This window comes from Danio rerio, chromosome 4 (genome assembly GCF_052040795.2).
Source record: "Danio rerio strain M-AB ecotype USA chromosome 4, GRCz13ab, whole genome shotgun sequence".
Classification (NCBI taxonomy): Eukaryota; Metazoa; Chordata; class Actinopteri; order Cypriniformes; family Danionidae; genus Danio; species Danio rerio.
In genome coordinates, this window is record NC_141024.2 from 67,648,623 (window position 1) to 67,674,340 (window position 25,718).

Consider the following 25,718-nt stretch of genomic DNA (forward strand, 5'->3'; position numbering starts at 1 on the left):
GTTGACTAAGTTGAGGCAGTTGCTTTCAGTGAGCAAAGTTCACTTGAGTATCGTGTAAATCAATGTAGTCCATGTATTTTTACAGCAACATACTGTAAAATAACAGTACATTGCTGGCAACTGCAGCTGCCAGTATTTTACTGTTTTTTAACGGGACAATTTTTAACAGTGTACAGTTGTTATAAACTTAAGAGAACTGTGAATGAATGATGCACTAGTTGCATACTAGGCTTTCCAAAATCTTTAACATGATGCAACACAACAATAAAACATGATTTGTTGGTTAACCTGTCAGTCATATAGCTTCAAGTGTGGCCCCTGACCATTCAAAGTATCCAAATTTCCCAGACCTTCAGCTGTCATGTTGAAATCTGTCTATGCAAGACTAGTTTGTTGGTGAGCCAGGTCATATTGTTTGGTTAAGATCTAGTTTACCTCAAGAACCTTCAGGTGCTTCCCATCAGTGTCCTTGAATGATCGAGCCATGAAGGCTTGTGTAGCCATGCTGCTGAGGCGTTGGTGCTCTGAAGAGACCTGCTCCAGCTCCAGGGGGAAGGAGCTTTTTAGCTTCTCCATTCCTCTCTGGTACACCTCCAGACCCTCCTGCGTTGCGGCCTCATTCTCAATCTGGGCCATGGCAATCACTGCGTTCTCCAGACAAGGCACAGCCCCACTGGAGATGGTGTTCACGTACATCTTTGTAAGACTACCCAGAACTTTCAAAGAAGAAAACAAATCAACCACAATGTTATAGAAAAGCTCTGAACAAGAGATCACTGTAAACAGGCAAACTCTTTGAATTCCCTTTAGAATCACCTCTGCCAGTGACCGTGTGTCCATCTTTTAGTCGCTTCACTTCGCTCTTGTCAAAGACAAACTTACAGAAACGTTTGGTGACCTCCAGAAACTCAGTGGAAAGGTCAGCAGGACTCAAGCTCTCCAGAGTGGACATTTTCTCCGGAGCAGTTGGAAATGGGAAAGTGAAGCATGTCCTGGAGGGAAAGAATTTTTGGATGCACTCCCTGGGAAGGTTGAAGCTTGTTATTTTTTTCGAAGTGCCTAGAACAAACGAACACATTTTTTTCCTCACAATTCTAAAGAATAATGAAGTTTAATATGAGTTTTTGTTCTTTGAGAAGAGTATAGCTGGTTCAGCTTCACAGTATGCATACATTATTAGAATAGAATAAAACAGTTCTTATCCTATTCAACCAACTTGACAGATAACTTTCTTTTTTAGGTTGAAGTAATTGAAAACAAAATTATCGGTCAAACTTTATATTAAGTGTCCTTAACTACTATGCACTGACGTCACAAAATAAATACAATGTACTTACTGTGTTTATAATGTATTTGAGAACACTTGTGGTGCTTTCGAGTTGGGATAGAGGTTGGGTTATGGACAGGTTTGGTGGCATTGGTAGGTTTAAGGGTGGGTTAAGGTGTAAGGGATGGTCAACAGTGTATTTACAAATGTAATTACAAAAGTTAATTACAGATGTAATTACATACATGTATTTAATCAAGCTTAAGTACACAGTAAATACATGTATTTACACAATAAGTACATTGTAACAAACTATTTAAGTACATATTAGTTAAGGCCACTTAATATAAAGTGGGACCAAATTATCTAATATATTCAAAATTAGGCAGCTACAATCTTATCCAATATGTGGTATTAGAGTAATGTAGATCTGTTAACAAAATATTAAAGTTGTAAGAGCTCTTGTAAAAAGCTTATTTGTCACATTAAAATTATAAGGTTCTATTTGATATTTTTGTCAAAATTGAGTTATTGACATATTCTTATCAAATGTCAACTTATTTACATTATGGGATGTTAAGTTGTTTACATTTTAAGACTTTTTATAAAAATAAAATGTTACAGACATACTGTTTGATATGGAATGCAAAAACTTTGAAGCTCAATATCTCTAAATTGTTCAGAACGCAGATAGAACCTTATCATTCCAAGGTGACATATTGTCATCGTGAATGTGGAGATTCTGCATTATATTACCAGGTTTCAGCTTCAGAGCAAACTCTAGATATTCATCCTCTGTGGCATCTTTGCCATCAATCTTTCGCTCGAGGGTGAAGTCCCTCACAGACCAGATGAAACTAGGAAAGAACTTTACAAACTCAGTGGAATCATCAACATCTTCATCTGACGATTTGACCTTGATGCACTCTGTTAGTTCAGTAACATATCTGGCAGATTGTTCACACTGTTAAAAATTGTCCCGTTAAAAAACAGTAAAATACTGGCAGCTGCAGTTGCCAGCATTGTACTGTTATTTTACAGAATGTTGCTGTAAAAATACATGGACTACATTGATTTACACAATACTCAAGTGAACTCATTTTGCTCACTGAAAGCAACTGCCTCAACTTGGCCAATTGCTGAATGAGTTTATGAAGTAATGTGCTATACATGCTTAGAAGTATACTTATAACAATAACTTATTTTAGTTAATTAGAAAAGTTCGGTTTAACTCTAATGTCTTATTTTTCACAACAGCACACATACATGTAAATCTGGAATCACCAGAGAGATTCTGACTGCATCAGCAACTAAACAGCCGCTATCTTTAAATAGAAAAAAAACCATGCAGAATAACATCAGCAGTTCATTGTTCATCTTTAACTCATACACTGGCTCTACTCTCCTCCACAACGGTGACAGACAGAAGAAATTAGCTTCAGGTTTTACAGTAAAATACTGTTTTTTCCTTGATTTAACGGTAATCTACTGGCAGCTGTGGTTGCCAGCAATATACTGTTTTTTTACAGTCTATTTCCGTAGTGTAAATTAACAGTATATTACTGTTAAAATACATTTTTACACTGTGTTTTTACCTCTCACACCTTTAACCCTTTAAACCCCAGAGCATATACTTCAGTTTTAATTGAAGTGTCCACACTACTGAGTGTTCAAGAAACATGTAGCAAAGCTGATGTAAATTAATTAATTAACTGACTAATTAAATGATAATTGAGGATTAACAATGAACAAATGAAGAAATACTGAAGGGAAAAAACAAGAACAGAACATACAAAACTTTAGTCACAGCTTTATAATGAAATAACCTGAAGAACAACAAATAATTAAATCATTTAAATGATCAGGGGATGATTAAACAACTCTACAAACATCATCACCAGCTACACTTATTACTTAATACATGTATTTTTGTATAACATCTACTAAAGTTCTTCTTGAGAAAAGGTGAAAGTTTTACGTCACCATCATGGAGAACAGAGTTTGCTTTAGTTGGGCTCTTAGCCCTGTCATTTTTAACATTTATATATCTTGGCTGCTGCAATTGTTAAGAACTTTGTTTAAAAAGCTCCTTTGTTGAGGCAAGCCAGCCAAAAACCTAAATAAGATCTGGTGATGTTCATGATGCTATTAAATGGCAGAGTCTGTTCTCATTTAGTATAATCAAATTTACTGCTCCTATTCAATGTTAAATCTATTGTTTTACATTATATGTCTATATATGGCAATGATTTCTGGAAGTTTTTAAGAATATCTTGGACAGTAACACTGCTCTATGGTGTAAATCGCACTCAAAGAGACATCAATAATCAGCATCTGAACCTCAATAATGGTGACAACTAACAAAATTAACAGTTTAACTCACAAACAGGCAACTGAAAGTCTAAACATAAACAACAGCAGAATCAAACACAAATAAAGAAACTGTGAGACCATTATACAACATTTATTTATACCGCAATGCATGCTGGGATATTTGTACTGTGCCCCTCCCAGCATGCATTGCAGCATGAAACATTTGAGATGTTACCATTGTTGAGATACAAGGTCTGATTCATGAGGTCTGAGTGTGTATTTGTCATAACTGAACTGTTTTTGTATGTTATTTCTTAACTGTTAAGTAATTACGGAGGTATCTTTTCTATTTCCACTTCTCATTAATTAAATTAATACTTGCAACTAAGCATAAAATCTATTGCATGTGGCCCTTCATCCAGATTTAAACCAAAACATTTATCAGAACTAATTACAGACTAATAGATTTCTCTATTTATTGACTTCCCAACTTTATTGCTATAGTACAACCAATTTGTAAACTCTGTATTACAGCAGATGGAAAGTCTTCATAAATGAGTTCAAGGGTGAAGAACCCAACTAAATCAGCCCCTCACTCCATTACGGTGACACAAAAAACACCTTAATTTCTGTTGGATCTCAATGAGAATAGTATGGAAGTCAAATCAGTCAGTAATAAGTGTGTGTCTGCTGTTGTTTGTGGAGTTGTTTGATGATCCTCTGCTGAGACTGAAGCTGTTTTATTTTATTTTATTTTATTTAATGTTGTAACTCAAGTCACTGTTTGTGTTTCTTGTTTATTTTCTTCAGTAATTGTAAATATTAACAGCAGGTGTTCATCAGTGTCTGAATTCACTCATTAGTGTTCATTAAAACTGTCAGGTGAACTATATTAGTTAACTAGTTTATGAAATAGTAAACAAGGACACAAAGTGTGATTTCAAACACAGACTTCAAAACATCGAATCTGAACTCTGTTAGCTCACAGTTTTCTGCAGTTGGTTACTTTCTCGAAAACAAAAATGTTACCCAGAAAGCACTGTTTTTAACAGAATATTACTGTTTTAGTGAAAAAACATTATTTTACCGTAGAATCTGACAGTTTTTTAACAGCAATTTTTTACAGTGTAAATTGTAATAATTTTGTCAAAAACATGACAGACATTCATTGATGTTTTATCCAGTTAGAAAAGCACAAAACACAAATCTAAAACAGCATGCATGTCACTTAGTCAGTTTTATTAGGTGCATTACTTCTGAAGCTAAAAGTATTTCTTACAAAGTTTTCTTCAGAACAAATCTCAAGGGTCAAAGGCTGTGATGAAAGGGACAAAACATCACCACATTCCTCTAAGTAAGAAAAGAAAATTCTTGCATCTGATTTCCTGAAATTCCTTAATGATCTGAATGACTGAAACTACATGGAAAATGTGAGCTTTATTTAAAAAAGTTACTTGAACAACTTTGAATTCTCAAAGTGAAAGAGTGCTGAGGGGTGCCTTTAATAAAAATATCTTGTTCTAAGAAGTCTAGCTATGTTGATGGCTTGCTGTTTTACATCTGACTGTGTAATGTTCTTAGTTTTAATTCTGTATTTTTTTATTTGTTTCATTTTTACTTTTACATGCCATTACAAGCCATCAAGTATTTTCTACACATTCTTATTTGGATTGTTCATAGAAATATTTAAATTTACTCTCCTTCAATGGAATGGGGTTACAAACCTATTTGAGTTTTTCATCTAGAACATACCAAAAATCACTTTTAAAGAAAGCTGAAAACCTGTAATTATTGACTTCTGTTAAAAAAGCAAATACTTCGGAAGTTAATGGTTACAGGACTCCAGCTTTATTATGTGTTCAACAGAAGAAAGAAACTCATAAAGGTTTGAATTAAGTAAGGAGTGAGTAAATAATTAATAAATAGTAAACTATTACTTTATATAGTGCCACATGTTCAGATGAGAGAAGTGGTTTACCACAGGGTCAGTGCGTTTTATTCCTCTTAACATTTTAGTGTGTGTTGTTGTTGCGATTGAAGGGACATAAGGACAAGGGATTGGATGCAAATGCAGTATATTAGAATAGTCAGGCTCAAATTAATGTCCATTGTTGTGAAGTACTGTACCCATCTCAAGTATATACACTCAAATATGTTTCTAACTGAAATGGTTAGAAAGCAAACTTTTTTTTATGAATGCTTCATTTGTTCATTTTATAAAAATGACATTAAGAATATTGAACAATGGAACATTAGTGTTGACTAATTGAAACCAATCTAAAGTGAAATGTAATTTATAGCTAATGTTTTTTTTTTCTATACCCCAGAGCCCAATGTATTCTTACAATTGCGATTGAGAAAATTGGGGAAATTTTACCATGTATGTGCACATATTCTGGTGGATCAGAACATGACTTGTAGCTAAAAGCTAAAAACTAGACAACTGAGTTGTAGCTAAAAACTAGACAACTGAGTTTTGCATATTTGCATATTTTATTATTGGTTGACTGTTTTGCATTTACTGACTCATTAGACTCTAATGGCAAAAAGTTGAGACAGGTGGCATGATGCATTAGACAGTGATGCACTGACTCATTAGACAGTGATGCACAGTATGCGCCAACACAAGTCAAAAATGAATTGTAGTTTATGAGGTATGATATTCTGAGGAATGATTTAAATTTCAGTCTTGAATTCACTTGAAGTAAATCATCTGAAAAAATGCCCTGAGAGTAACTCCATTGTCTAAAAACCTGCTGTGAATTAAAATATTCTCTCTCTCTCTTTCTCTCTCTCTCTCTCTCTCTCTCTCTCTCTCTCTCTATATATATATATATATATATATATATATATATATAAATATGTTATAAAGCAATACGGTGTCTCAATGATTGTAAGTAGTGATGGAAGAAATGAAGCTTTTCAAATCAAGGTCTTTACTTTAAATGTTTAATGATGACTTCCCTTTATCGGGGTCACCACAGCACAAACATCCCACACGCTTTACTATTCACACACGTTGTGCCCAGATTAATTTGTCCAGTTTACCTATACTACATGTCTTTGGATTGTTGGAGAAACTGGAGCACCAGGAGGAAACCCACACAAACATGGAGAACAAACAGATTTCGTACAGAAAGGCAAGAAGGTTGTTGGTCTGAGACCCATGCTATAGGTGAACAACGGTGTATGGGAAATTAAGCCAAATGTTCATGAATGAATTTATTTTATGTATTTAATATTTAATTTTTTAATTCACAGCAAGTTTTATAGACAATGGAGTAAGTGTTTGAATCTATGTCAGTGCATTGTTTGTGGTTGGTTTTGAAGAGGCATTTATGTAACTTGAAAAACTAGAAATTTCCTTTTCCACTTCAATGAAATTGAAGAATGAGAGCCTAATTGTTCTTCAGAACATCACAAACTACATTTCACCTTTGACTTGTTTTGGCACATGCTGTGCCTCATTGTCTATGTTACATTTGCCTGGGCACATACTGTTCATCACTGTCTAATGCAAAATTAAAAATGCTATTTTTTAAACAAATAATCAATGGTCATCTGAACAAAATGTTCCAATGCAAATTTGTAGTGATGACTTCATGATTCTTTTCAGTGATAAAATAGAAGTTTCAGACATAAAATAGATGTAAAACTTTCTGCACCACCTTATACTTCAGATTCATTAAACAATCCACTGAATCTACAGTGCTACAAAACCATAGATCAGGAAGAGCTAAATAAACTTTTAAATATGTCTAAACCAGCTACATGTATGTTAGACCCATCCAACAAAATTAAAGAAAGAGTTGCTACCTGTAGAAGGAGAACCTCTTCTTAACCTTATAAACTCTTCTTTATCTTTAGGCCATGTTCCAAATCTTTCAAGCTAGAAATTAGTAAGCCTATTATTAAGAAACCACAACTTGATGAACAGTGTTTTTTCAAACGTTTCAGTCAGGTTTTAGGCCTTATCACAGTACAGAAACCAATATATAAATAAATAAATAACCAATGATTTACTCTTAGCGGCTAACAGAGGCCGCATCTCATTACTAGTTTTACTTGACCTCAGTGCTTTATTCACCACTATCGATCATTATATTCTCATAGATCGCTTGAATTTTATAGGTCTTTAGAGACAAGCTTTACAATGGTTTAAGTCATACATAATTGACCGTTATCAGTTTGTAAATATAAATGAACAGTGTTCACAAGTCAGGTAAAGTATGGGGTGCCTCAAATATCATTTCAGATTAGACGTCTCAACTGTCTGAGCTAACTGAGTGTATTAAAGATGTTAAAGACAATCTTCATTTTAAAAAAAAGTGCTAAAGAAATATGAATGAATTAAATTACACAATGAGGCACAGTGGCACAATGGGTAGCACAATTGCCTTACAGCAAGAAGGTCACTGCTTTGAGCCTTGACAGAGTCAGTTGGCATTTCTCTGTGGAGTTTGCATGTTCTCCCAGTGTTGGCATTGGTTCCCTCTAGGGGCTCTGGTTTCCCCCACAGTCCAAAGTCATGCTCTATATGAGTTGAATAAGCTAAATTGGTCATAGTGTATAAGTGTGAATGCACGAGTATATGGGTGTTTCCCAGTGATGGGTTGCGGCTGGAAGGGTATCTGCTGCGCAAAAGATATGCTAAATAACTTGGCAGTTTATTCCGCTGTGGCGACTCCTAATTAATAAGGGGACTAAGCCGAAAAGCAAATGAATGAATATATGAATTGAAGAGTTCAGATGCAAAACCCTCTAAATCTTATCTTGTAAATAAACATTTTGTGTCAGGCTCCCATAATTAGGTTTAGAAGTTTCATTTTTTTGTATGTAATTATGAGGTTATTAGCTAGTAAATAAAATAACATTTCCCCCCCAAAAAATGTCACTTTAGACAATGCTTTGGTGTTTAACAAAGTAAATTTTCTTTTGCATCAACACCAGCTAAATCCCTGCTTTTTATGCGAAACCCTCTAAATTCACCTATAGGGACAAGATATTGTTATTAGTTAAAAATTACTAAAAATGCAATTAGAAATTATTTTACCAAACATAAAACACATTACACAAACCACCTGAAATTTTTAATATATAAATCTGTCAAGTAAGTGGTGGTTCATTCCACTGTGATAAACCAGCGGAAAAAAGCAGAAGGAACATGAATCAATGAAATATGTCAAGTAAGTGCATTAATTAAAAACATTAAAACTGACATTAATTAAATCTTAACAATCTGTTTTCATTTCTGATGTTTGGGATTTGGATTTAATGTCAGTAGAGCAATGTAAAATTGTAAGCTAAGCTTGGTAGATTAAAATAATGTAGTGTAAAACATTATGGAACATCAATATATGTGCATAGTCCAATAATATAAAAAAGCTTATCAGTTGTATAGGTATTATGAGGTAATGTAAAAATGTATAGTTTTATATATTATATTTATCTTTTTTAAAAAATAGCTTAAATTAGCAAATAAAACACAAGGTAGGCCTACTGGGCAAAAAAGGGATGCCTCTCAGGCAATTTTAGAAGCTGTCATTCATTCATTCTCACCATATGAATGAATGACAGCTTGGTCTTGGTCTCATGTTTATCCTCAAAGCATCCAGGTGGAATAAAATAACGGCACCTGAACTCTTCAATTACACAATACAGTTTACGAATAAAAGATTTCCCTAGAACTTGACTTTTCTCCTTGACAGTGTCAGGCACATATAGGAATTTTGAGCAGACGAAATTCCTCAAGATAAGAAGGAATTTTCCAGTCGATTAATTTGGGGGGGAAAAATGGTCTGAGGTGAACAGTAAAAATTTTGATAATTCTAGGGTTATGCTATTTCACATTCCTTGTTCATAATGTACACTGTGTATCATACCCAAGTTCAACAAAAAAAAGATTTCAATCTGTGCAGTAATGGCACCAAAACCAAGATGATGTATTTGACTTGTTATGTGATTGTTTGGCATGCAGATAATCCAGTCTTTTGTATCTGCTGTCATGTGTTTTACAGTATGCAGCTGCTGATTTCAAAAGTGAAAGTCAGAGTTAGTCTGCTGCTCAAATGATTACAGGAGGAGGAAGAACAGGAAAGAAAAAGCAAAGATATCTAAAGAAAAATCCCCAACTCAATCTAGACCAATAGGCATTAAAGTTATGTATTAAAAATAAGCTACAATATTGGAAGTTTTTGCTTGCAAGCAACTCATCTCGAAGCTAGACGGATAACTTAAGCAAAAGGGTAAGAAATATACATTCTTTCAGTGTATTACTACATTTTGTACTGCTCTTTAAAATGGAGAGTCCAATTTCTAGTGTTTGCTGTTAACCTCAGTTTATCTATAGATTATTATATGTGTAATGCAAGTATTTTCTGGGGCTTTTCTTCTTAACGTGTTTATGTGTGTTGAGAAACTCTTTTACACACACAATCAGCTGTGAAGTTATAAAGGAAATGCTCATGATCTGGGTAATTTGTGACTGCTGACTGCAGTGGCATTACTGAGGTGTTTGACTTCTGGCACACTGCAGCTCCTCAGATCTCTTCAGTTACGTGTGTTTATGGGTTGGACAGCTCCAGTGTTTTAAGTAAGCATGGACAAACCAGTGTGCCTGATCAACACAGACTCAGATGGGAAGCTGTATGTGCAGCCGGCGGCACTGCAGGTCTTGCAGCAGATCCAGCAGCCGGTGGTGGTGGTGGCCGTGGTGGGTCTCTACCGCACCGGGAAGTCCTACCTAATGAACCACCTGGCTGGGAAACAAACAGGTTAGACATTCACAAACAGCGTCCACATGTCAAGCAGATCAAAGCTACCTGTAAGCCATTGTGTGAGTTTCTGACATGTGTTATCCTTTAGGATTTGCTCTGGGCGGCACTATTGAATCCAAGACAAAGGGCATCTGGATGTGGTGTGTGCCCCATCCCACTAAAACAGGAACCACTCTCGTGCTGCTGGACACTGAGGGACTCGGAGATGTGGAAAAGGTAAAGTAACCCCTGAATTACTACTATCTAAGAACAGTATTGGAGCAGTTAGTACCAGAACCCAGCATGAGTTAAGAACAAATAGATGTATAATAGTCAAGTAGTTTAATAATAATAGTCTAGTTGTATCCAGTTGGTTTGATGAAAACTGTATTATAAATTTACAAATGACACAAGACATTTATTGCATCCTATTCCCAATTGTGTCACTAACCCCTCATTCTTCTTGGTAAAAAACCAACAAGATCTAAAATATAGAGATTTTATTGGTAAATAGAATATGTGACTTTATTGTTAGTGAATTTGGATTTCATTTGAATTATTTTGGTTTTTGAAATTAACTGCTGCTGCATTAGTTTTTGGTGATAATTATTCAGATTCTTATTGTGAAGCAACACTTTAAGCTTGCTAAACATTATGTAAGCACATTAAGTACATTTACATTTACATTTAGTCATTTAGCAGACGCTTTTATCCAAAGCGACTTACAAATGAGGACAAGGAAGCAATTTACACAACTAAGAGCAACAATGAATAAGTACTATAGGCAAGTTTCAGGTCTGTAAAGTCTAAGAAGGGAAGTATTAGTAGTATTAGTTTTTTTTATTTATTTATTTTTTTTTTGTACAGTTAGTGTGATATTCAAAGAGGCAATTGCAGATTAGGAAGTGAAGTGGAGACTAAATAGTTGAGTTTTTAGTCGTTTCTTGAAAGTAGCGAGTGACTCTGCTGTTCTGATGCAGTTAGGGAGTTCATTCCACCAACTGGGCAGATTGAGCGTGAGCGTTCGCGAAAGTGATTTCTTCCCTCTTTGGGATGGAACCATGAGGCGACGTTCATTCACAGAACGCAAGTTTCTGGAGGGCACATAGATCTGCAGAAGTGAGAGCAGATAAGAAGGAGCAAGGCCAGAGGTCACTTTGTAGGCAAACATCAGAGCTTTGAATTTGATGCGAGCAGCAACTGGCAGCCAGTGCAAACGGACTAGCAGCGGAGTGACATGTGCTCGTTTAGGTTCATTGAAGACCACTCGTGCTGCTGCATTCTGGAGCAGCTGAAGAGGCTTGATAGAGTTAGCTGGAAGCCCAGCTAGTAGAGAGTTGCAGTAATCCAGTTTGGAGAGAACAAGAGCTTGAACAAGGAGTTGAGCTGCATGTTCAGATAAGAAGGGTCGGATCTTTCTGATGTTATAGAGTGCAAATCTGCACGATCGAGCAGTTCTAGAAATGTGGTCAGAGAAGTTTAGTTGGTCATCAATCGTTACTCCAAGGCTTTTCACCATTTTGGATGCAGTAATGGTTGCCTCATCCATCTGGATTGAAAAGTTATGGTGTAGAGTCGAGTTGGCAGAAACTACAAGCATTTCCGTTTTTGCAAGGTTCAGCTGAAGATGATGATCTTTCATCCAGTGTGAAATATCCAACAGGCAGGCTGAGATACGAGCTGGAACCGAGGGATCATCAGCATAGCAGTGGTAGGAGAATCCATGTCTCTGGATGACTGGTCCTAGAGATGATGTGTAGATGGAGATGGAGTCCTAGAGATGGAGTCCTAGAGATGGAGTCCTAGAGATGATGTGTAGATGGAGAAGAGAAGTGGCCCAAGAACAGAGCCTTGAGGTACCCCACTCTTGAAAGTAGTTTCAAGAGTTCACACTTAGCTGATTATTGATAAGTAAATGCATGTTTGGCATGCTGTTATAGGAGAGAGCACCAAGCTTTTAAGATTTTTGAGCCCAGGGCTCCCACCTGTTTCATCAGGTGAGGGGAGTCTAAGCTCAGGAAGGTCTTGAGAACTCCCCTGTATTATGCTAGGAAAGAGGAAAAGAAATTAGAGTGTACAGGGGGATTCTTCGAGATGAAGATGGCTAAGGTAAGGAAAATTCAGCTGTTTATGTGTGTTTGGATTCATCTGATTGGTAAATTATGTGATAGCTAATGCGGGACCAGCTGTGGTCAATCATAAGCCAGTTATCCTCTCAAGATTATTTTATAAATAAACTTCACTCAGCGTTAAGGAACATTTGATCAAAAATACTCAAATGTTTAAATTTATTTTATTTATTTATACTTTTTGAATGTTTACAGTTAACTAAAGGCTGTTGTGTAAGCTCTAACATTAGATTCCCAGGTGATATTTTATTTGGCACAGTACTTGTTTAAATGTACATAGCAGTACTTTCAACCTTTTTGTGTGTTTATAGCTTAAGGCAGAGGTGTCAAACTCAGTTCCTGAAGGGACACAGCTATGCATAGTTCAGCTTTAACCCTAATTGAACACAGCTAACCAAATTAATTGATCACTTCAGGCTTGATTGAAACCGGTAGGAACAGGGCTGGAACTAAATTCTGAGTTTGATGTGTATACAATATAAATGCAAATTATATATATATATATATATATATATATATATATATATATATATATATATATATATATATATATATATATATATATATATCAGATCCAGCATGGTATTGGCTCAGATCTAGCACAGAACTAGACCAGATCATGAACATACCTGAACCAGATCTGACCCGCACTTCAACATATCAAAATCAACATAAGAGAATCTGCATCTAGCCCGGAGTTGGCCCAGTGCTGGTCTGGATAAGTAAAAAAAGATTTTGAACTATCTGGGCCAAAAGTTTTTGCTGTCTGGCCAGCTGAGATGGCAAAGGTACACACATCCTTTACCCAAGTAGAAGTACAGATACTCATGTTTAAAACGACTCTGATAAAAGTTAAAGTACTGACTAGACTTTTGTACTCAAGTAAAAGTATAAGAATATGGCCTGAAAACATGTATATATATATATAAAGTACCCTTTACTACTACAAGTTTTAGTTTCACTAGGTAAATATCAGTAAAAAGACATGGGGAATAGATCTTAAATAAATTTAAATTCTACAGATTTATTGTATGGGTGAATAGATAAACTAAATTGGCCTAGTGTATTAGTGTGTGTAAATGTGAGAGTGTTACATCCTATTGATTCATTAATATGAACTAACTTGTCATGAACTAATCATGATTGCACCACTAAACACATGAAAATGAAAGTTACGAATGTGGTTTAAAATTGTAGTGAGTGGAAAGCACAGATATGTGTAAAAATGTAAGGAGTAAAAGTAAAACGTTGTCAAAAAACAAATGGTGGGGTAAAGTACTGATACCTGAAAAATCTACTTAAGTACTGTAGATTTACTGTAGTAAGTTTTGTACTTCATTACTTCTAATCTCTGCTGGCCATATGACCCACATTAATTTTGCCTCTGTATTTCCAGCTCAGTAATTTTAGTCCGGTCTGGATCTATATTAATGGTGTGAAACAGATGTGTCGATTTGAAAATGGATCCAGCGAGGAGTCAGATGCTGTCAGGGTGTTGTGGTGTGAAGAATTTTACTGCAATTAATGTTAAAGTTAATAAGTAAAGTAAAAAAAAAATGCTATAGAGTATTTCCAGATTATTCTATGTTCAAGAATATGCTTCTCCTTCTCAGGGTGACTCGAAGCATGACACCAACATCTTCTGTCTGGCTGTGCTCCTGAGCAGCACTTTGGTTTACAACAGCCGTGGGACGATCAACAACAGGGCCATAGAGGAGCTCCAGTATCCTTCTTAACACATGTCTTCACAAGGAAACACAAATACAACACTACTTTGTAGTTTACTTTTAGTCTTTTTTTTTTGTTACATTTTTATTTTCCTATGTGAGTAAAGGTTATTATGAGGAAACACATTGTCTTTACATTTACTTTCTTTACTGAAAATTTCAGATGTAAAAAGTATTTTATGAGCTGTAGCTTTAGTTACTGGGGGTGTGACGAGATGTTGGGCTACAAGATCTCATGAGACTAAATCACGACGAGATATCTTGTCGAGGTGAACAGTTGTCTTGTGAGTTGTGATGTTATGATGAAGAGTGAGAGTGAAATTAGCATTGAAGATTTGAGGCAGGTTTGGATTTTAACTGCACATCAAGGCCCCGTTTACACTAGTGCATTTTTGTTTTAAAACGGCGTTTTGGAATGAAAACGATCCGTGTCCACACTAGCTTTTCACCTAGCGTTTCTGAACAGCTCTTCGTCTACACCAAAACGCACATCATGTGACCACACACACACTCTCTGGCAAGCGCTGCAGCCTGTCTACCCAGATGAGAGCTCTGCTAGTTGGAGTGTTCATCAAGGATCTCCTGCTGGATCTAATCTCACTATATTTGCTAAACGTGATATTTAATTCATCTTGTTGTCTATATCCAACAACATATTCCCCGACTTTGGTCTTTTGAATCTATTAGGCTACTTGTTCTCAGGTAACGTGTTTTGGCTGATCGCAGAGATAAATTAATAATTAATCCAAGCACGTACACTGTGTATATTGAATAATTGCTTGCCTTTATTTCCTATAATGTATAAACTTATTGTATGTTATACTTTTGTAATGGCCATTATCGATTATTAAAACTGATATTCAGCAAAAGAGAGGGCATGTTTTGTATTTTAAATGAAAATGAAAGGAGGCAGCAATGTTAGGCTTCGTTTTGTTATAAATATCCACACAGTGAAGATGACGCTCATATATGCTGCACAACGCCCCCACATTTCTGCTGTCTTTTAAGTTGTTAATATCAAAATAAAAACAGCAGTTCCTTCATGTTTTTATTTTATTGTTTAGAAACAATGTAGCCAGGATGATGTGAATGAGGTGATAAAGTACAGTGTTCCCGTTGAAAATGTACCTGACATGTTCTCGGGAGTCTGTTTTCCATATCAAACTTGCAAAGTCTGAACTTACAAGGAGAGGATGCAGAACTTTAACTGTGTGTAGGCTACTTAATATTGAGCAAAAGCCCCAATCATACAGGCGGATGCCGGCAGCCCCGCCTCCGTTTTCAGATGTCTTCGTTTTCCCCCATCCACACTAAGACGGAGCTGCAGCGTTTTCGGATGAAAACGGCCTCTTCAGCATTTTCAAAACGCTCAATTTTCGGTGCTCGAAAACTCCGGCGTAGTGTGGATGGATGGCGTAACCGTAGCAAAACGTATGCGTTTTCAAACTAAAATGCATTAGTTTAAACGGGGCCCAAGTGCTTTGCACACACCTGGCAATCCGGGCTGCCTCAGTGTTGTGCATCACTCGTTTGCTTGGGTGAGTGTGACAAAACCACTTTTTTCATGGGAGTTCAAAAGTTGCTGCATCCAAATAGCACGTTAGATATGCTTATCTCATAAGCAAGTCAAAATCGTCGTGAATACAATTTGAACTGAGACATGTGGGGTATTCCTATTTTAGTGGCATTATTGCTTTGCAGTACCGACATGTAAACGCCATAATCAAACTATTGTTGTCATGTAGGACTTTTAGGCGCATTTTGCGACAAAAACCATACACACATGGCTGTTTGACATTATTCTCTGCACCTACTGAGTCAGTAAAGGACCACATACACACACATCTCTAAGCGCACATACATAGGTTACTCCTGGAGACTGTCTCTACTCTCTGAGGCGCCATGTATTATATTATATTAAAACATTACATCTAGATGCACAATGAATAGGTTCTTTTTTCTTTTCTTTTTAAGTTTCCAGGTTCTGCAGATTGCAATGTTCCAAATTTTCATTGCCAGACTTAAGCCAATTGTATTAGTTTTTTTTTTGGTGCAATTTGGAATTTCCCCAACCAATCACAGAGCCTGGGGGACCAGAGTGAGTACTCCAACTTGGCCCCGCCCTGGTCCCAATAAATATGTTCTTATTGACATATTACTTTGCATGATGACAGAATTGCATAATCACAACTCAAACCTACATCTTTATGTAGTATACAAAACAATTACTGTTTTCTCAAATTGACTGGCCATCTCAGCAAAAACATTATTTGAAATATGTCCATTCAGATTTGTATGAAAACGTAGAGTTGATTATTCGTAAAAGTAATATAAACACTTTTTGATAAGAATTTTTTAGTTTTAAATATAACTGATAATAAACAGTTACATTTTTTAACAATTGCAGCTTGTGTACTTACTTTTTATAAGTTGTGAAATTAACAAGTTTGTGAAAGTGAAAACAATTATAGCACTAATGGAATTTATTGCTACCTAAATTACCAACACTTATACATGTTAACAAACATCAGTGAATTAACAGTTATGAAAAACAATCTGAGCTAGCAATTTACTCTAGTGACTGAAGCCTGCAGCCACTGCTCTTTTGAGTCACTTTTTAAAAATTGCTAAAAGTAGCCAAATTAATGTTAAAAATTGCTAAATTTGTTGCTAGGTGCTTTTTGAAAAAAATTAAAAAGTTGCTAGGATAGTATGAAAAGTTGCTAAATCTAGCAACAAAATTGCTAAGTTTGGAACATTGAGCCTCTTTCTTGACAGGATATTTGCTCCCACATTCTGGTGCCCAGAATATTAACTGCCCTGACTGAGAGCAGTTACTCCTGGCCCCACAAGATAATCTGATGTGCCATCTTACAAATTAGTCAAGATTTCAGATGTGTGGGGAATAGGAAAAACAACAAATTCTTCCAAATGGTTTGACCAGCTTACAATTGATTTTCATATTTAGAATCACCAATAAAATTTAACTGTCTCTTAAATTTTATTTACATTTAAATTAAAAAAAGATAACTATTTTTTTCAGTTTGCCCAAGATACTGTGCATGCACACTTGAAGAGAATGAGATCACAATACGGCTGATAGTTTTTCTGGAATTCTTACTTTTCTTTCTGGAAAATTAGACGTCGTATTGACCATTACATGTTTTCTCATTCAACACTATATGAGTGACACATCTTCTGTATTCTATAGTCTTTGTAATGGCTTAACTACTTACCACTATTAATAATAAAGAACATCTTTAGTTGAGGGCAGCCCTAATGAATGCTTATCGAGTGGTTGGACAGTCACTTTATGTTTCTACCTGAACAATCTGCCAGATATGTTACTGAACTAACAGAGTGCATCAAGGTCAAATCGTCAGATGAAGATGTTGATGATTCCACTGAGTTTGTAAAATTCTTTCCTAGTTTCATCTGGTCTGTGAGGGACTTCACCCTCGAGCGAAAGATTGATGGCAAAGATGCCACAGAGGATGAATATCTAGAGTTTGCTCTGAAGCTGAAACCTGGTAATATACTGCTGAATCTCATGAGCTCTTACAACTTTGTTAACAGATCAACATTACTCTGATACCACATACTGGATAAGACTGTATCTGCCAAATTTTGAATGTACTGTTTAAATTTGTATACAAAATAAAGAAGCCAAAAACACATCTATTGAAAACTTCAATAAGTCATGTGTTCACACAAAACAATATAACATGAAAATGTAGCCAGTGGGAAAAAAATCAACTTATACTGCACAAAACAAAGAAAAACAACAAAACAGAGAGATAAACACCAATCATCTGCTACTGCATATAGTATAGAATGCAGCTTTGCAGTATTTAGAAACAAAAAACAACAACTCTTGATTGGGTTTTTGGATGTGTGGTTGAATGTCAAAACAAAATATTAGAAAAGTTTTGGCTTTTTTCGAAACACCAGTGCAGAGCCGTTTAATAGTTCAGTGGTTAGAAGTATTAAGCTGGCAAATAAGGAAAAATATCAAATTTATTTTAGCAGTAACAGCAAATTGTAAGGCTACAGCTTTTTAGACACATTGTTTTTCTTAGTAGGCTTGGCCTAATTTTGTTAAAGTAATAAATGTTGGACAAAGCGTAATAACACATTGGCACAGCACATAACCCTTGGTTTGCCTTCACTTTTAAACTGCTCTGAAGCACACTTGTACATATACAATTTGCTTCCCGTTAAATTCTGCTATGCAGCCGTTTTAAGTTTTTTAAATGAATTAATTAACATTTTAAAGACAGTCGGTCTGCAATGTCAGTTGCAGTGTTATAAATGAAAAATAGCATGCTTGACTATTTGCAGCAGATCAACCTCATATGGACTGCCGGTAAATGTATGATGTTATTTAGGCTACGCTACTATTTGCTCAAGCAAAATTAAACCCAGGGGCTTCTATAAAACTTAACTTAGAAACCATCCTAAAAATAAACATATGCTGAATTACTTAAAATGGCACATGCAAACAAAAATTGAGATTTATAAAACTTCTGCATGCATTTTTAGCTTTATTCTACTGTGAAAAAAAACAAACAACGAAAATCTAAATATGTAGATTTTAGTTTGTTCTGAAAAAAAGAGGCAATTTTCTTGTTTCTGCTTAATTTCATTTTGAAAAATAAATGATCAAAACATACACAGACCCTCATTATTCTTTAGAACTGATAAAACTCTTGTGTTTATCTGTTCTAGGCACTTCGAAAAAAATAACAAGCTTCAACCTTCCCAGGGAGTGCATTCAAAAATTCTTTCCCACCAGGACATGCTTCACTTTCCCATTTCCAACTGCTCCAGAGAAAATGTCCACTCTGGAGAGCTTGAGTCCTGCTGACCTTTCCACTGAGTTCCTGGAGGTCACCAAACGTTTCTGTAAGTTTGTCTTTGACAAGAGCGAAGTGAAGCGATTGAAAGATGGACACACGGTCACTGGCAGAGGTGATTTTAAAGGGAATTTGAAGAGTTTGCCTGTTTACAGTGATCTCTTGTTCAGTGCCTTTTCCATATCATTGTTCTTGATTTCTTTTCTTCTTTGAAAGTTCTGGGTAATCTAACAAAGATGTACGTGAACACAATCTCCAGTGGGGCTGTGCCTTGTCTGGAGAATGCAGTGATTGCCATGGCCCAGATTGAGAATGTGGCCGCAACGCAGGAGGGTCTGGAGGTGTACCAGAGAGGAATGGAGAAGGTTAAGTGCTCCTTCCCCCTGGAGCTGGAGCAAGTCTCCTCAGAGCACCAACGCCTCAGCAGCAAGGCTACGCAAGCCTTCATGGCTCGATCATTCAAGGACACTGATGGGAAGCACCTGAAGGTTCTTGAGGTAGGCTAGATCTTAACCAAACAATATGCCCTGGCTCACCAACAAACTAGTCTTGCATAGACTGACCTTTGGCTGCTTTGAATGGTCAAGGAATGATCCTTGTTTTATAAAAGCGGAAATGGTTTTGTTGTCATTTTGAGTTAAAAGTAATTATAAAAGGCCCTATAGTAAATAGTTTTCTCACTTTTAATTGTATAATAGTATCACAATATTTGAAGGTTTTTCCTCTCGTGAATTTACACAAGAAAAGCAGGCAAACAGTAAATTTAAGATCTGAAAAAGGTACACAGCAGCCTCTGGTGGATTCGTGAAAACAAAAACTGCAAAAAAACATACCTCCTGGGACGTATTTCATGTTAGCCAGAAATGTATACAGCGGTACACATCAATAAGGAGCCTGGGTTGGCGTATTTGCAGGATTTATGCAGTGAACCTTGCATACTTTCAATAACCCATTGATTAGTTAAATTATTAAATCCTCATCATCACCAAAGTTATGCTCACAACAACAAGTAATGGATTAATGAGTGTTGTTTCATGGTGTGTCCTTTAATCTGAATCTTGATTTTTTACTCTCAGGTTAGGCCTAATTCATAGTCATTTCAAATTACCTACAACTTAATCAGAGGTCTATTTTGTAGTGTGTTCCTGCTGAAAGTCTTAAAACTCTATAAATTGAAGCTTTGCTAGGCAGTATTTGTAATAAATTCATTTTTTTTATTGCAACACTGTGAAATACTAATAAAAATTGAAAGGTAAAAACACTCAACAATTGAATAACAAAATACTTTCATCAGTATGCTCAGATTAGGAATGCTTTAAGGTCAGGGCTATCAGTGTTTGTCTCATTTTTGTCCTGCCTTTGTAGGAGGCAGTGGTTTGAAAGAATATGATACAATTCCGTCTGTAAAATGTAGCTCCTTGTTCATCTGAAAACACTGCACCAAAGGTTGCTGACAGTAAAATCCTCCACTACTGAGTGCAATCTGGCCATAATGTAACTAATGGCTACACTGTAATCCCGAATAAGTTGACAAAACTCAAAAAATTTGAGGTAATCAGTTACGTCAAATTTTTTAAGTTATGAAATTATCTATTTTAAGTAAACAGAAACATTAAGTTTTGAGTTTGTTGTACTCATGCAAGACACTTCACCTAACTTAAAATACCCAAGTTACTCAGCTTATACGTTTTAATTGCAATTAACTTAATTGTTTCAATTTTTCCAAACTTTAAATACTTAGTCACCCAGCTCATACATTTTAATACCAATTAACTTAATTGCTTTAATTTCTTTCAACTTTAAATACTTAAATCACCCAGCTCATACATTTTAATAGCAATTAACTTATTTTTAATTATTTATCTCAACTTTACATACTTAGTCACCCAGCTCAAATTAACTTCTCCATCGTCAGTTTCACAATTAAAATTAGCCATTATTTTAATCTTTAAACCCCATAAATCTGTCAAAATAAATCTGTAATTTAAAACACACAGACAATACCATTTTAGACATTTATTGTTAAAGAAAAAATGTCCAACAGTACTTTCAAATTTGTCTCCTATGCAATTACAAATGTCTTAAAACGATAAAAACTTTTAGACATAAAGAGATTGAAAATGAACACTATTCTGAAATTAATAAAAATTACCCACAATGTAAATATGATATCAGACATAAGAGCCTCAAGAAAAAACAACTATAAGTTTGATAAAATTTAATAATACATTAATGTGTAAAACTTACTCTTAAGGCATTCGTTAAAAAAAATAATAAGTGCACATTCTGTGAAGTGACTCGTTTAGTGTAAACTACACAGAAACTGTATATATATATATCGTTGAAGTCGTATATATATATATATCGTTGAAGAAATTATTCGCCCCCATTTATTTTTCCCCCAATTTCTGTTAAACGGAGAGCAGATTATATATATATATATTGTAGCGAGGCAGAGGGAAAACAGCGACACAGTTGGATAAGTTTACAGACAAGTCCCCGGAGGGTGCTTTATTTACAACGTGAATGGGGTGTAAACGGTGCTCTTCTTCAAGGTGAGGTGCTCTGGTGCTCCGGGAAGTAAGTGAAGGACAGTGAGCAGTCGGATGTGGGATCGTCACGAGCTGGAGTCTGCTGTGGAGAGACAGAGAGACAAGCGTTAGCGCATGGAGTCATTGGGTGAATGAAGCTCATCTTCTCCTTGCGTGGGCTTGGTTTATATGCCTCTCCACTTGATGACGTCCAGCTGTGAACGATCCTGTGTTGATGATGGTCCAGCTGGGTTGAATTAGCGACCAGGGCGACGTAAATAAATGTTTTGAAGTTACTACCCCAGAGACAGTCTTTATTAAGTTAAAAAAAAAAAAGCTCTACATTAGCTCATTCTTTAAGGTTTCCATGCTACGAGACTTTTTATTTTCCATCATCCATGCCAAGCAAAACTTTTTGCACAAGTTCAAAGTCCTTTACTATATATTATGTGAAGAGCATACATTAATCCATACAAGACAAGAAAGGTCTGGAAGTGTGCTGTGGGTGGTGTCCAATTCATTCTTCAGGACAACAGAGACCCTCAGTGAATGCAGGGCCAATAAAGCATCTTCAGTCAGCAGGATTATCAATCTAAAAACATAATTCAAGGATATTAATGTAAGGACAGTATCAAAATGACTGAGCCAATATTATATGATTCATCAACTATTCTTGATTACAAATATGTTATTAAGTAAAAGTTTTCAAAACTTTCATCTTTTCATTAAACATGCCTAATTGTGAAAAGAATGAATGAAGTCTTACCATGGTGTTCCTAAAGAATCTTAAGTCACGCTCACGCAGCAAGACCAAAAGACCTCTGATAACAGTAGTCCGTCATGAACTGACATCATTCAGTTCCTGGAAATCAAGAATCAATTTTTTAAAAATTAAAAATAATAATAATAATTCAAATTATATTTTAATGTATACTTTAACACGTGACCCCAAACATACCTGCTCATCATAAACCTTTAAAAGATTAGCCAGGGTATCTGCTGTCTTGCCAGTTTTGGATGCTGTTTGCCTTAAAATTGTCATCAAATGAAATAGGTGGTGGTCCAGTTTTGCAAAGAATTTGTGGGGAAAATTCTCATTTGTAACATGTTGGTACTCTGCAAACAGCAAAAAGAAACAAGAGAGAATTTCATAAAACAAACCCACACCACAAAATATACAATTCTAGAAAAAATGTATTAATATTATTATTATGTTTCATTTACTTATCTATTTTTTACCTCAGATGAAAATCAGGTGTTGATCAGATGTTGAAAGCAGGATCTTCATGTTGTAAACTGAACTCAAGGTCTAGCTGAAGTTTCACTTTCCTTGCTGCAAAAGTATCATTGATAAATACACTGTAATATTTATTTTATCTGGATATGCCAGGCATAGTAGTACAAAATAAATATTTTACCCACCTTTCACATGCCTCCATTTAAGAACCTATCTGTAGTCAGCAACACCCGACCTTCAATTCTGTATGTACACAAAGTCACAGTGTCATTTAGCTGAGAGTGGAAGTAGTACAATTGCCTGATGTCTAACGTTAACCTCCAAAACGGTTAGCAATAGAGCTGATTATCATGTTAGTTGCTTTAATTCGATGAACACAGATTTAAACAGTATTGAAATTTCTAAAACTGAATAGGACGACAAAGAAATTTAAGGCCTGATTTTAAAAGCTAGAAATAACAAAACTTACCTTATTGTCTAATGATGTAAAAATATATAGACTAAAATATTTATATTTTTAAGATATAAATATATTTTAAGCTACAAAATTTGCACATCAGAAAACTGTCTTCTTTACGTCTTGAATATTTTGTTTTGTTATTATTTTATTTAATAACATAATTTTGTATTAATGTGTTATAGATATGCATACTTTGTTTTTTAGGCTGTTTATATTCTCTCCAGAGTAAACATTTTAAAAAATAGATTGAAAAAAAAAAAAACTTTTATCATACCTTTAAAATACATTTGACCTAAATGACATTTAAACTCACTTAACTGATCGCATTAATCAGGTAATCATTGATATGCAGAGATGTCGTCTTAAGCGCGAGGAAATATTAAGTGTTGATCAGTGCTGGTGATTGAGGTAAAGTTAGTTTTATATTTACACATTCAGACTTTCTCCTTAATAATATAATTTCAGAAAGGTAATTTTTGCATATTCTTAATGGTGAAATCATATTAGCAGCCAATGACTTTCAAAGTACAACATTGTTCAGTCAAAAAAAATAGTGCATTTAGTGTAATGTTGTTTTCATGTCATACTTGCATGTGATTTCAGAACGAATAGACAAAGAACCATGGTAAACAATTTATGGAGCGAGTCACAAGTTGTTACTAAATGAATGTATGAATATAAAACCAACTTTACCTCAATGTGGTAGTGTAAAATGAAGCTCTGCTCTGTACCTGCTCAGGTGAGGAGCGCAGCTTAAATGTTCTCCGTCAGGCTATCCTCATACATGGATCAGCAAGCAACAAGCTGCGTGTGACAGAGTTAAGTTTTGAGACTACGTTTTTGCGCGTCATCAGAAAATACCGTTAAGTGTTTAGGCGGAGATCATTTGAGTTATGATTAACGTTACGTTTCTTGCGCCTTTCGTTTCCGAAGTGCCTACAGATCGCGAAGATAATACCACATTCACAGACTGGATGGAGTTCAGCGCAGCGCCATGACATGCGGTTGTGAGAGCGCGCGTCTCCATGACAACTTCAGCACAGGCTGAGAAATGGCATACTCGCGCCAAGATTTAAATTTTTTTGAAAAATGTAATCTGCCGATTTTAAATATTTTTGTCTTTATCACACTCTGTTAAAATTCAGAGTTAACACGTTACAACTAACGGTAACGTAGCACTGATTCTAACTTTTTAAACAGCAATGTTAACGTTAGTTAGCAACAAGTGAGGCTAAACATGTTTTCTGTAATGTACGACATGTAAACGCACCCTGATTAACTCTACATTACATTAAACTGTTACTGTGATTATATTAATTAAAACATACATTTAATATTTCTTGGATTTGTAAATATTTTACTTACTGTAGTGTGAAGCGAGGCCGATCCGCCATCTTGAAAAAAACGAATGAAGCATGAGCACGTACGTGAACCTGGATGACGTCAGACGCAAAATCACTGGGCTGACAGATTTTGAGTTAATGAAACTTTAAAGAGACATTTTGTATAAATTAAACCCAGCAGAATTGTTCACCTTACTTGAAAGATTAAATTTTTTGAAACTCAAAAATAAGAAAAAGTTCTAAATACTCATCAAGGTTAATTAAGATAAACAAATTTTAATGATTTAAGTTAATAGAACTCAATTCAATTAATTAGTTACAGCATTAGGGTTTACAGTGCAGTGCACAATGTTGATTTACCTTAATTTTAACTCATATCTGACTCCAATTTTAGTATGAGGTGGTTTAGAATATTAATATATTTATCTTTAATTTTATCTGACTCCAATCATAAAACATTAAGAATATTATATCAATATATCATTTAGATAAATGTTTGAACCTTTTGTCTTCACTAGTAACTATCACATCCGTTCATTCGGGTGCTCATGTCGCTCAGAGAAATCGCCTCGGCCGAAGGCGTCCCTCACGGTCACACTCCGGTCAGTCTTGAATATTAAACAGAGGTAATTGACTAATACTTTGAATGGCAGCTACCAGCGCGCTCGTTCTAAAATACTTTAGTTAGTCCCGCTTAGATGTACACCTTTGAGTTAAGACAATCATCATTTCTAATTAGAGGTTAGGGCATTAATATAAATGTACCCGACTACTGGACTCTATAGTAACTTTGGTTTTCACCAAGCCCATGGTTTCCCATATGAACTTAATTTAGAATAATATTACCTTCAAACAAAGGTCGGGTACCCAATCTAGGTTAGTCGTGCAACACCTTGTTGACTTAGACGGAAGTTAACGCCCTTTCCACCTAAGTACACTTGAATCAATATCAAGAGTCAGCCGGATCCCTAAAACACAATTAGTGTGCCCAATGCTCCATCTCAACTGGATTCAAGTCCGTCTACTGACCTGACGCAAGACGTGCGGAAACAAGGATACAGCGTAATCTACTTGAATTAATAATTACAGAGTGAGCAAAA

At 35.5% G+C, this 25,718-nt stretch overlaps 3 protein-coding genes and 1 long non-coding RNA gene across 5 annotated transcripts in view; 2 read left to right on the top strand and 2 right to left on the bottom strand.

The window, feature by feature from the left end:
• The window catches only part of LOC148682349 (uncharacterized), a 771,506-nt gene that overhangs the window by 478,350 nt on the left and 267,438 nt on the right, over positions 1-25,718 (top strand). The window lies entirely within an intron of this gene.
• The window catches only part of LOC137490983 (uncharacterized), a 471,679-nt gene that overhangs the window by 356,802 nt on the left and 89,159 nt on the right, over positions 1-25,718 (bottom strand). The window lies entirely within an intron of this gene.
• LOC100334716 (guanylate-binding protein 4-like) lies at positions 172-7,048 on the bottom strand. The gene is made up of 4 exons (XM_087247680.2): positions 7,016-7,048; positions 2,024-2,231; positions 817-1,059; positions 172-716 (listed from the first exon to the last, which is right to left on the bottom strand). Exons 1-4 carry the CDS (start codon positions 7,046-7,048, stop codon positions 427-429), a joined length of 774 nt encoding a protein of 257 aa, XP_087103806.1. The 3' UTR covers positions 172-426.
• On the top strand, positions 5,528-21,848 carry si:dkeyp-30d6.2. Of its 2 annotated transcripts, XM_088649610.1 has the most exons (8): positions 5,528-5,564; positions 9,598-9,825; positions 10,159-10,353; positions 10,445-10,572; positions 14,078-14,187; positions 17,531-17,721; positions 18,920-19,162; positions 19,264-21,848. In XM_088649610.1, exons 3-8 carry the CDS (start codon positions 10,179-10,181, stop codon positions 19,551-19,553), a joined length of 1,137 nt encoding a protein of 378 aa, XP_088505736.1. In that variant the 5' UTR covers positions 5,528-5,564; positions 9,598-9,825; positions 10,159-10,178; the 3' UTR covers positions 19,554-21,848. The 2 variants fall into 2 exon arrangements, with proteins under 2 accessions (XP_088505736.1, NP_001353308.1); NM_001366379.1 differs by lacking the exon at positions 5,528-5,564 and having other exon boundaries at positions 9,728-9,825; positions 19,264-19,829.

What these genes read in the sequence shown, in the direction of transcription:
- LOC100334716 (XM_087247680.2), bottom strand. Translation starts at nt 7,048, where the DNA reads ATGAGGCACAGCATGTGCCAAAACAAGTCAAAG. An exon ending in TGCTCTGAAGCTGAAACCTG is followed by an intron (nt 1,060 to 2,023) that starts GTAATATAATGC and finishes CGTTTGTTCTAG; the next exon opens with GCACTTCGAAAAAAATAACA. An exon ending in ACACACGGTCACTGGCAGAG is followed by an intron (nt 717 to 816) that starts GTGATTCTAAAG and finishes CTTCTTTGAAAG; the next exon opens with TTCTGGGTAGTCTTACAAAG.
- si:dkeyp-30d6.2 (XM_088649610.1), top strand. Translation starts at nt 10,179, where the DNA reads ATGGACAAACCAGTGTGCCTGATCAACACAGACTCAGATGGGAAGCTG. An exon ending in CCTGGCTGGGAAACAAACAG is followed by an intron (nt 10,354 to 10,444) that starts GTTAGACATTCA and finishes GTTATCCTTTAG; the next exon opens with GATTTGCTCTGGGCGGCACT. An exon ending in ACACACGGTCACTGGCAGAG is followed by an intron (nt 19,163 to 19,263) that starts GTGATTTTAAAG and finishes CTTCTTTGAAAG; the next exon opens with TTCTGGGTAATCTAACAAAG.